This window comes from Callionymus lyra, chromosome 14, assembly GCF_982586985.1.
Source record: "Callionymus lyra chromosome 14, fCalLyr1.hap1.1, whole genome shotgun sequence".
Lineage (NCBI taxonomy): Eukaryota > Metazoa > Chordata > Actinopteri > Syngnathiformes > Callionymidae > Callionymus > Callionymus lyra.
The window spans coordinates 6,266,963-6,279,002 of record NC_141831.1 but is presented as its reverse complement, the minus strand read 5'-3'; the positions used below and the strand labels follow the sequence as shown (position 1 = coordinate 6,279,002).

Here is a 12,040-nt window from a genome sequence, read left to right as displayed (position 1 = left end):
CTTTTAATTTATCTCTTAATCTATTATTTTTTCTTTGACCTTCCCTCTTACATTATTTTAGTCTCTAGTTTTACTATTTTCACTATTTAAGTCTAATTGGCCAAAGAACAATATATAATAATAATAATAATAATAATCTCTATTTATATAGCGCAATTTCACTCACATCAAGATGGAATGGTTGAGTATAGTCTATATAGTCTGGTCTAGATTTGGCTAGATTTGTCTGCTTTTTTCGTCAAATCACAAACAAATTCTCACACCCATGCACTCCAGCCAGTGGCCAATAGGGAGCTATGATAGGACCCTAGAACTATCATCATCTCTCTATTTTTAGAGAAGAAGAATTAGCTGTATCTGGAGCTCAATAAGAGAACTTTGTTAAACTATTTTATTTGTTATGAATTCTCAGAAATCATTGATGTGAGTAAACCACTCATAATAAGATTTACCATTAAGTTAAAAACAGAGTAACGTTTCTTATTTTTCTTCCCTGTCAGGAGCTTTAACTTGTCACCAGTAGTAATAGTTACTTTTCTCTTAAAAAGAGGAGGTCAATAAATGAATAATAATATTGATAATATTAATAATAATGCTAAAAATAAAAGGTAAAGAAGCAATTAGCAAAATAAATAATTAAATGAAAATATGAAAGAGGAAGAATCTAAAAATCTAAATTAAGAACCAGAACTTTTATTAACTTATTAAAATATTATAAAATCCGAGATCAATAAAACAAATAGTAAGTTTAGATATTAATAATAAAAACAATAAAATTAAAATCAAATGGAATAATTGGAAAATAATAAATGCAATTAGATCTAATAAAATAATAATACTAATATAAACTAATTAATTAAACATTTTCAAGTCAAAACAATAGTCAATTAACAACTTATTATTTATTTATTATTATTTAATTAACTTCCTAATTAGTTGCATATATATATATATATATATAGCACAATTGACAATCGACAGAGGAATAAGAGTGACTGTCTAAAGACCAAATACAACATATAACTTAATATTCTAATTTACAATAATTAAAAAAAATAAGAATCCAATCCCTAATTTACTAAAAATAATAAAACAATAGTACATTTATGACTTATTGTTAAAATAATAAAATGTAATTCTATTTTATGTAATTTCAATGTAATAATTGAACATTTAAGATAACAAAATAAACATGAATACTGATCTAACTAGATACATTTAATTGATTACATTTAATTGATTCAATTAATTAATAATTAAATAATTACACCAATTGAGTCAGAACAAAAGTTAATTAAGAAGTAAAGAAAGAGAAAGACCAGCAGGGGGCAGCACAGCAAACACAACACCAAAGATCAGAAATTGAGAGTAGAAGAAGAGACAAAAACAGGAACTAGATATCAACAAACGTACACACGTGCAAGCAGTCAATGACACACTTGTTTCAGATAAGCAGAATTAGAGAAAACACCAAAAGTTAAATGCAATGTGACCAATTGTGAGTTGATCAATTGAAAATGTGAAATAGGAAGAGAGGATGGTCAAGATCATTACTACATACAGCAGTGAGCCAACAATCAATGTTAATTGTGTTATTGTTATTGAACACTGCAGAAGAAGGAGAAAATTGAAAGTTGAGTTTTTTAGTTTTTTTTTTCTTAAACCAATTATACCACTAATTAACTGTATGTATACATATATACCTTAATTAAGAAACAGGAATACTAGTTAAATAACTATTGTCAACAAAGAATGTTACCTAATAAAGAGAAAAGATAACTATAGCAAACCCAATCCAAATACTTAAAAGAAAAAAAATAAAGGGAAAAAAATTTAAGGAAAATTGAAAACAATAATACTGATAACAAGAAATAATAGAAATCAATAAAAATAGAAATGACAACAATTGATAAAGGTACGAGAAAACGTAATAAGTTAACAATTAAATTACACATTAAATTTAAATATTGTTATATTCTTTCATAACCAAACAGTCTAGAGAATATAATTCAAGATGACGTAAGAATGTGTGCGTTTAGAGAAGACATGAATACAATGGGAGGGTCGGTGAGGAAAAGAGCGAAGTCTTAAAAGTCCAACCTCCAAGTGAAACCACTCCCACCAACAAGGAAACTCTCTTTCGGAGCTCAGTCGGCCTTGCAGCAGCTGAAGAGAAAACGTCTGCCAAGAAGCAGTTCTTATCAGCAAGAGATAGTGTCCAAAGACACACGAACATGGACTCTCAGCTGAGTCACACAAAGTCAAGAGATCTCACACAAAGAATATCACAAATGAATGACAATTTTTAAAAGTACCGCAGGGAGAAAATTCTCCAAAGATAAAATACAGACACAGACAATTTAAACAAAAAGACTGACAATACGACGACAACAGTATTTTACTAAAACAGGAGAGAGACACACTATGCTACATGGAACGAGACTCTAACCAGCCTGTCGTGTCTAAAGTGTTGAAGTCATAATGGCGAGAGCCTCTCGATCGCTCAGTTAGCTTCCAAACACCCTGGATAGGAGACCCCTCAACTATTACATCTATTTCAACCCCCGTCCAACTCTAAACTGATCACCAATGAGACTTTATCCATCACCGTGATTGTTCGGAAAAATTAACTAGCCCTGACTATACTGCCAAATACCTGTGGAGCCCCTCGACACAGAAACACAATGAGATCTCACTGGCCTACACACCGGCTGGCAGAGCAGGATATTGGGAGAGACCCTTAAAATCCCAAATATCCCCAAATTTATGATGGCTACTTGGCTTACCGAAAAAGTACGTCTACCATAATCAATCAAGTATCCTAACTAGTATAGGAATGTGTAAAAACGTCAGATGCCCCGTAGAGGAAGCCGGTTATATTTCCACCCCTACTCTGAATCCCAGGGGTTACCAGGTCATGTAACCCCATCTCCTCAGCCAATCAATTCAACTTAAATTCTAATCAAACGTTTTCTTCAAAACTTCAACCCGGGACACGATAATGTCGTCTACACTTGAAACAACAACAAACAACAACTGACCATACAATACCCCAAAAACCGAGCATCAGCTTGAGAAAGCACTATTGAGGAATATAATCTAAATTTGTGACAGAACCAGAGACTTACCTTTATTCTTCCAGGCAACCTAAACTAAAAATTATATGTAAGCTTTAACTATCAGCTCAGAGTTCGTCTCGGAATCGAACAGGCCTTCAAACCACCAGACCAGCAGACCACGCCAAGGGTCACGGCACCAAGTTGTGGTGAATTTGTGTTCGTGTGCGTGCGCATGTGTGTGTGTGTGTGTGTGGGTGTTAGAGTGTGTGTGTGCGTGTGTGTGTGTGTGTGTGTTGGTTGTACAGGTAGATCCAGCCGAGACACCTGAGGTCACTTGAGTTTATGTTTGTTCAGACATGTTTTATTTGCAGTCACGTGGAGAAAACAACAACCTGGCACGACCCTCGTCTGGCTCAGCTCCAGTCTGCGGCCCAGCATCCCGGGACCCCCGTCCACTCACACTCCCTCAGCAACCCGGCCGCCCCCACCTCCCCACAGAGCATCAACCCGGAGACAGGTACCCGTCAAACCCACTCCGTCCTCCCATGATGCTTCACTTCCGAGTCAGCAGCTCGACCGGCTCTCGAACCTCGAACCTGTTAGACTTGTGGTGGTTTCTAGTCACTACAAGTTAAAACCAAGATGTCGGATCTTTAGATGCACTTTTGTCGATAACATGTTGTTGTTAAGAGAATTATTTTAACCTTTAAAGACAAACTATGATTCAGATGTTGATGGTTTTCATTGATGGACAAGTTCACGACGATTAATGTTCATTATTAAGATACAAACATGAAATCGAGGATTTTAAAAGATCTAAAACACAGATTAAAATATATTATTATTATAACGACTAATGTATTTTTGTAAACAGAGTCATTTTTCACGTATTAAACCCAATGTGTTTACATTAAATTGTGTAAAATTGCTCTCAAAACTTAAAACAAATGCAAAAAACAATGAGAATAAATTAATATATTGATGATTTGCAGCAAAGAAAGTAAAAATAAACTATTTTATTTGTGCTGTATTGATTATTACTGCATGTAATGTGTTTTATTTTGTGTAAAAAAAAAAAAAAAGAGATTGTCTCTAAATTCTTTTTTTTTTAAATAAAAAGTATTATGATCATTTTTTTTGCAACTAATGGCATTAGGTTAGTTAAGTGTAGCAATATTAATGACAATTATATCTTTATCAATTTTAAATCATAAACGTTGAAACAAACTAACTTTAAATATTTACTTTCTTTCAGTGTATTTTGAAAAATCAGGAGCTATTTCTACTATTAAAGAAATTCGAGTAAAGTAGTGAAAAACTTTCAGAAATGCAAAGAAAATAGAATTGAAATCAGTCTTTTTCTATACAGAACCAGAGTAAAACTCCAGAAAACTCGATTTAATTCTGTTTACCATCTTTAGTTTTGAATAAAGAGATAAATAATGACTCATAAGTTTCCCCTGCTATGCTAATCTTTAGCATCTTAGCTTGAAACCACAACTAACTTCCTGCTCATTTCTCATGACTGTGACCAAAAGAGCGACATGTTTGTTTTTTGTTAGTTAACATTAGCAAACATTAGCAAACATTAGCAAACATAGGCAAACATTAGCAAACATTAGCAAACATTAGTAAACATTAGTAAACATTAGCAAACATTAGCAAACATTAGTAAACATTAGCAAACATTAGTAAACATTAGTAAACATTAGCAAACATTAGTAAACGTTGGCAAACATTAGCAGCAAACATTAGCTTTGTAGCTAAAGTGTAAAATATCAATTGAAATGACAAAGCGGTGAATTGTCCATCTCTAAATACGTCAACATCGAGCACGTTAACGCGTCCTCTCAGCTAGCATCGCGCAGAAACGCTAAAGAAAGGCGCGCTAGCTTCTTGATCTTGAACTCAAACGTCCAGTTCTTTCATGGCTTCCTCACTGTGTACTTTCACTGACACTCAGGTCCTCTGCCTGAAGGCTGGGAGCAGGCGGTGTCCGCGGACGGAGAGGTGTTCTACATCGATCACATAAATAAGAACACCTCATGGGTCGACCCGCGTCTAGGTAGCATCAAATTTGTGTCTACAGACTTGACAATCACACGTTGCTCAGCCATCGCTAGAACAACGCAGATCTCAAATGTTGTTCTTCTGTTGTTGTTATTTTTTTGTGGAGGTTTTTGTGTTGTTGTTTTCTTTGTGTGTTTTATAATGTTGGCATTTTGTTTGTGTGTTTGTGTTGTAGCCCAGAAGTTGAACCCGGGGCTGCTCAACATGGCCATGCAGCAGCGACAAGACAAGGAGCGGCTGAGGTGCAAACAACAGATGCAGCTTCCACCACAGGTCAGAGGTCAATGTGACCTTCAGACTCTTCAAACTTGAGTTTTTAAATTAAATTAAATTAAATTGTATTCATTTTTTTTATTTTATTTTAATCTTTCACAGGTCAGAGGTTATCGTGACAAATACACTCTTAAAACTTGTGTTTAAAATGTTATTTTATTTTATTTTACTCCACCACAAGTCAGAGGTCAGTGTGACCTTTAGAATATTCCAACTTGTGTTTTTTATTTTATTTTATTCCTACATAGGTCAGAGGTCAACTTGACCTTTAGACTCTTCCAACTCTTGTTTAAAATTTTAATTTATTTTATTTTATTCCTCCACAGGTCAGAGGTCAACGTGACAAATTGACTCTTCAACCTTGTGTTTAAAATTGAATTTCATTGAATTTCATTTAATTTAAAAACGTCCCCTTAAACCACATTTTATTCATTATAATTATTATTTCTTAATGTATTCAATCTTTACTTCATTTAATTAATTCCATTTCATTCAATTTAAATGATTTGAATGTATTTGATTATTTATTCTTAGCAATTAAATGAATGTTCAATTGAATAATTTACACATTTTATAATAATGTTTAAGCGTAAAAAAACATGTGTTCAGGTAGGAGAAGCTAAAACTCCTTAATAAAGAGTATTCTTCAAGTTATTTGTGGACCCAGATGGACATTGACCTGTTTCTAGTTTCATTATCAACTAAAAGAAGAATTTCAATCTATTCTTGAGTGATTTTAAGACACAAACTATCACGTCCTCTCCTGGACAAGATGGTCTAAGACTCTTAAAGGATTTGATTCCACGGGTCTGCAGGACTCAGGGGTGAGGAACCAGATTCCCGGTGGGATGGATCACGACAGGAACACGCAGGCTCACGTTCCCTCTCTGGACGTCAGAATCCGGAGCCAGAACCACGAACCCACGCTGAACGGGTGAGCCCCGGGACCCGGGTCACGAGACGTAACAGAGTTGACGGTTGTTGTGTGTCCAGAGCTCACTCTCGTAACGAGAGCACCGACAGCGGTCTGAGCGTCAGCAGTTTGCCGCGCACGTCCGACCACATGCTGAGCTCCGTGGAGCACATGGACACCGGTAATGACCACTGACTCCTGCAGATCCTCAATGGAGGCTCGTGACATCAAAACAAAGGGTTTTGCAGTAGAAGCGACGATTTGGTAGAGATCTGCTGTGTGGCCACTAGATGTCGCTGTAGCTGCAGCGCAACTAGACTGAACCGTTGATTCATTCATATAAAAGAATATCATCGGAATATTTAATGATTGAATTTAACATTTTAAATGTTGAAACTTTGATATATTTTTTAATTAAAGGTGCTTTTTAAGCTTTTAATATTTATTTTGAATAATTGATATATTGAAAGCTTAAATATGTATTTTCTTTCAATAATGTTATTAGAATATTCGTTTATTTTTTAATTAAATTCGATTTGTGCAGACAGTCTGATGATCTTCAAATATATGGTGCACTACAAACAAAATGTATAATTATTATTATTATTATTATATTATTAATCAAATTCCAATAATTCGAATATCTTTTTCATTCTTAGCCTTTTAAATTCAGTTTATTTTACGATTTAGAAATGTTGATTCAATCTTACAATAAAACTTAAACAAAACAAATATTAAATTAAATAAAAACAAATTAAGATTTCAAGATTTAAATGATTAAAATAGTTTTTTAAAGTATTAATGCTTTTATGTATTTTCCTCTCGTATTTTCCGTCAGTAAATCAGGTCGTAAAACCTTTAAAGATATAAACAAAGGTTACACATTGGAATTAAACACTAATTAAAGACTCATTTAAGACATTAAACTAACACTTGAGTGCTTTTACTTTTACATTTCACAAACTCAAATATTAACTTTTGCTTTAGCAGAAACATGACAGGCGGCCATTTTAGTTTTTGCTAGAGAATTCTGGGAGATGTAGTTTTGAGGCCTGTTCCGAGGTTCAACTTAAGTAAGGCCAAGAATGGAAAAATGTTAAGTTTAAATGTTTACAGATATATTTATAAATGGTATAATAATGTCGAATTAAGAATTAATTTAGATTTTTTTAAATATTTTTTCAAATATTATAAATAAATAAAATCTTTCGATATAGAAACGATTTAACTCAATTATTCATATCAATAATTCAATAAATAGTTGTTACTACCATAACAAATATTTGTCTGAAGAGTTCTTCTGACTGACCACCAGATGTCGCAGTAGAGCAACCGAAACACAAGCGATCCATTAAGAAATCAATAACAACGAACATCATGGTGGACTTTCATCTAAAAAAAAAGAATATTTTCTGCTTCTTTTTGATCATTTGTTTTCTCTCCAGGCGACACCAACGAGTCGTCCATGGCCCTGCAGGACTCCATGCCGGTGCTGCCCATGTCCGAGGGCGACGAACTGATGCCCTGCATCCCCGAAGGCCTGAGCTCGGACCTCCTGATGGACATGGAGACGGTGCTGTCCGGGTCTCACATGGACAGAGACAGCCTGCTCACTTGGCTATAGACGGACGGTGATGGACTCCTGACACTGAACGAGCCAAGTAATCCAAAACACTAACGACGGAGCATTTATATCTATTTTTCAAATCTACTCTTAAAATCAAGGGTTACAATCAAACTCTACGACGACACTCACCACTTCTAATCCTCTTCTAAAGATGCTTATTTAGTCCCAGACTTTTACAGACCATTATATTATGCAGTATTAAAACTTCTGTGTGGAAGAAAAAAACCAGCAGTGCCTTGTAGAAATAGAAGACGAAGAGGAAACAACGATACTAGTGTCGTCGCTCGGACCAAAAAACGAAAACAACAAAAAAAGCTGCAGCAGTATTAGAAGAAAAGCTTTAAGCCTCACTATTGTTACTTTTGACTTATAATGATGAATTAAAAACACTAAACATCAGCGTTTTATCGTCAATTTAAGGAGCTTTTTCTTCAGGAGTTCAAACAGATAAATAGACGTTTTTTGTTTTTTTTTAAAAGAAGGTTTTAGTTGTTTTTTTTTAGGGCAAAGATCAAGTTTTTAGCTTCTTCTCTACGAGCGTTCGTGAGTCAATATTTCCCAGGAGTGCGACAGCAGATGGACTCGATGGATCCGAAGCCGACGATATCTGACGACGTCGTTGGAGATGGAGGGTGAATGCTGGGAAGAGAAGGACTCGCTCACACTGACAACGCTACGATACTGACTCAACACCGACGGGTGTCGACAGAAAGTCAAACTAGTGGATCTTCCCGAGAAAAACCAAACACTTGTTTGTACTAATAGCAGATGCCGTCATGTTCATTTTCCCGCCTAACATTTACTTCTTCCCGCCAACATCAGTACTTTTTTTTCTGTATTAACTCTGTTTTTACTCCTGGATTGTTTGTGCTGTGATTTTATTTTTCTACCTGAGTTTGAATCTTTTTTTTAACAAACGGTTTGTGAATCATTAAAAAAGAAAAAACAAGGTCAATTATCTCATCTATTGAAATTAGATCCAGTTTTTTAATGATATCCGAGTGACGCGTGCGACGAAGGGTTGTTTTGTTTTTTTCTCGCTCCTGCACGAACGCAACACACTACCTAGTCGGGTTGTTATTTATCGCCGCATGCATGACACTCCATATGTTACTATGTTATTACCAGAGTTTGAAGGCAATCAGCATGAGCTTTATATAAGATTTTTACATTTTACTCCCACTTTTATCATTTTATAAAAACGTTTCTGTGTCAATAAACTTTTAAATACGCAAACCTCTGACTTTTTCTTAAGATGTGGATATTTTGTTGCTCGGTGCTCTGTTGGTTTTGTCTGGTGACTCTATTATACCAGCGTTTTATTTTGAATTTTAAAAAGGCTAGGAATTTAATTCAAAAATGTTGAATTTTAGAAACGTTATTTTTCAATTTTTGGAATCAGAATATCAAACTCTATGTGTAAAAAACAAACATTAATTTGGAAAAGATTTGGTTTTTTTCCCACAACATTCAAATTGAAGAATTCAGTCATTTTATATTAAAAAAAAACCTTTTTAATCAAGAAATTATTGAATTCATATATTCTATAAAAACAAAGTCAACCTTTCAATGTAGAAAGTGTTGAATTAAATTATTTAAAAAACTAATTAAAACCTTTCAATGTAGAAAGTATTGAATTAAAGTATTTAAAAAAACAAATTAAAACCTTTCAATGTAGAAATTATAGAATTAAAGTATTAAAAAAACAAATTAAAACCTTTCAATGCAGAAATTATTCAATTAAATTATTAAAAAACTTACAAAAAACTTTAAATGAAGAAATTATTGAATGAAAGTATTAAAAACAAACAAATTACAACTATTATGGAAGTACGTCAATGCCATCAGAATATTGAAAGGTTGAATTCATTTCAATTATTCAATATTTCTTATATTTTAATTTCATTTATTCAATATTCGTTATATTTTAATTTCAATTATTCAATATTTGTTATATTTTAATTTCAATAATTCAACATTTGTTTTATTTTAATTTCAATTATTCAATATTTTTTTAATTCGTAGCATTTAAAATTCAATATAAAACAATTCGAAGCCTTTTAAATCCATCATAATTGTGCCACCAGACAAAAGCAAACGAGTACCGAGTCACTGGATCATACTTGCATAAACGATCAGGTGACGTCATCACTGCTGCATCAGTTTAGATATAGTTTCATGACAAAGTATCAACTTTGTTTTAACGTGTGGAGTTTAAACATGTTCAACTACATCTCACGATCCATCAGTAGATTCTGACGTCAAAAGATTTCAACAGAAATGATAGTTCGCTCTGATGGTCTCGTCCTTCACTAGAAGGTATTGTGTTGAAGCTCCGCCCACAACCTCTGTTTAGCTCAGTGAGTTAATGTCTCGTCTTTTGGAGTCGCGGGTTCGAAACCTGCTCTAGAACTTTTGTCATGTTTTACAATTATCTCACATCGTGTGATACTGACTCTCTTTATAACGTTTGTTCTGTGAAAAAAATGCAATTTCTTCTGAATAAATCCCAATGATTTCTCTTTTTCGTGATCAGAAAACAACGAAAACATCAACTGAGACTGTATTAACAGTTTATAATCGTTCTTTTTAAAAATATGTTTTGACATCACACTGTTGTGAAGTAGTTCAGACGAGTGTAAAAGTTTATATTTGACTTACATTAACACAAATACTTTATTAACAGAGACGATCTTGTTTGAAAACTCTTGAGAGGAAGTTGAACAAAAACAAAACGGCAAATCACCTTCAAACCTACTTGGACGTTTACTTATTTTTCTTTTGTGGTGCCTAAATTTATGCACATGCCTCATTTTGTTTAAATAATTCTTGCACATTTTCTGTAAATCATATAAACTTTATTTCACTTCTCAAATATCACTGTGTTTGTCTCCTATTAGATATATTTAACTGGAATTTGTAATCCAAACAAACAATGATTTATAAAGGAAAATCATGAAAATGTACAGAGGAGCCCAAACTGTTTCATACCACTGTAGATAGATCCATCTACCAGCTCCTTGGTCTGGGAGGTGTTCAGCTGCAAGTGGTTCCTCTCACTCCAGTCCACAAAGTCACGTATCAGACTCATGTACTCGTCTTCATTCACTTTGGTTAGTTTCGAAGACGACTTGTCATTTTGAATTCAAATTAAAAACAGGACTTTTATGCTATTATATGACTTAAAACCACACCTGGCCTGGGGGCCCCATGTGGCCCTTTGACTGTATTTATGCGGCCCTCAAGAGGTCAGAGTAGAACATAGACATTATTTCCGTCAGCTTACAATTTAATATTGTGTTTTTTATTGTATTAACTCTAAATATATGTATATTTGTTTTTCATTTCTGATTTTTTTGGTTTTACTTTTATGAAAATTTCTTGCCCATCGAAATGATTGACATCATATTTAGAGAAATAAATTGTTTTCCCATCAGTTTCATTTACATGAAAGGTTTATAAAAGTGTTTCACATAGCCAGGTTTATTTTATGCTGACATTTCTTTCTTTACTATTCTTACTTGCTTTGTTTTTTCAAAGTTTTTCTGTCATATTTTAGCTCTTCGTTCCTCTCCTCTGGATTGACGGCCCCTCACAACAGTCACAGTATATCATGTGGCCCCAGAGGAAATTTAATTGCCCACCCCTGCTTTAAACTAGGACAATATGATGTTAATGTTTTTAAACAGTTTCCGTAGAAGCTCCACACCTGATGAAGCCGACAGGAAGTTGACGCAGAACATCCTCTCGATGTTATCGTCTAGTTCCAGGAATCGTAGGCGAGAAGCTGCTGATGGTGAAGAGATTGACATCATGAAGTCGCAGCAGAGTCGACTCTCACTCACAGACGAAGACATGGCTGCACTGATCCTGCTGCTGGTGGCGTTCTTCTCCAACAACATCCTCGCTGAGATCCTCAAGAGAGAAGGAAAGTCTCATCACTTCTTCCTGAACAAACCAGCTGATGACGTCTGCTTGATCTCAAGATGGATCGGTGACGAGAAGGAACTTCTGTGGAACTCTTCACAGCATCATAACTCCAGTCTTCAGAGAAGAGCTTCTTATAAAATAAAGCCTCTGAAGGTTTCAGACTCGGGT

At 34.3% G+C, this 12,040-nt stretch overlaps 1 protein-coding gene across 1 annotated transcript; it reads left to right on the top strand.

The window, feature by feature from the left end:
- Window positions 1-1,896: 1,896 nt before the first annotated feature.
- On the top strand, window positions 1,897-8,709 carry LOC148065844 (transcriptional coactivator YAP1-like). The gene is made up of 8 exons (XM_087808087.1): window positions 1,897-1,915; window positions 3,211-3,265; window positions 3,431-3,576; window positions 5,023-5,124; window positions 5,305-5,402; window positions 6,218-6,336; window positions 6,396-6,496; window positions 7,761-8,709. The coding sequence occupies exons 1-8, from the start codon at window positions 1,897-1,899 to the stop codon at window positions 7,937-7,939; spliced, it is 819 nt and encodes a 272-aa protein (XP_087664213.1). The 3' UTR covers window positions 7,940-8,709.
- The last annotated feature ends 3,331 nt before the right edge of the window (window positions 8,710-12,040 follow it).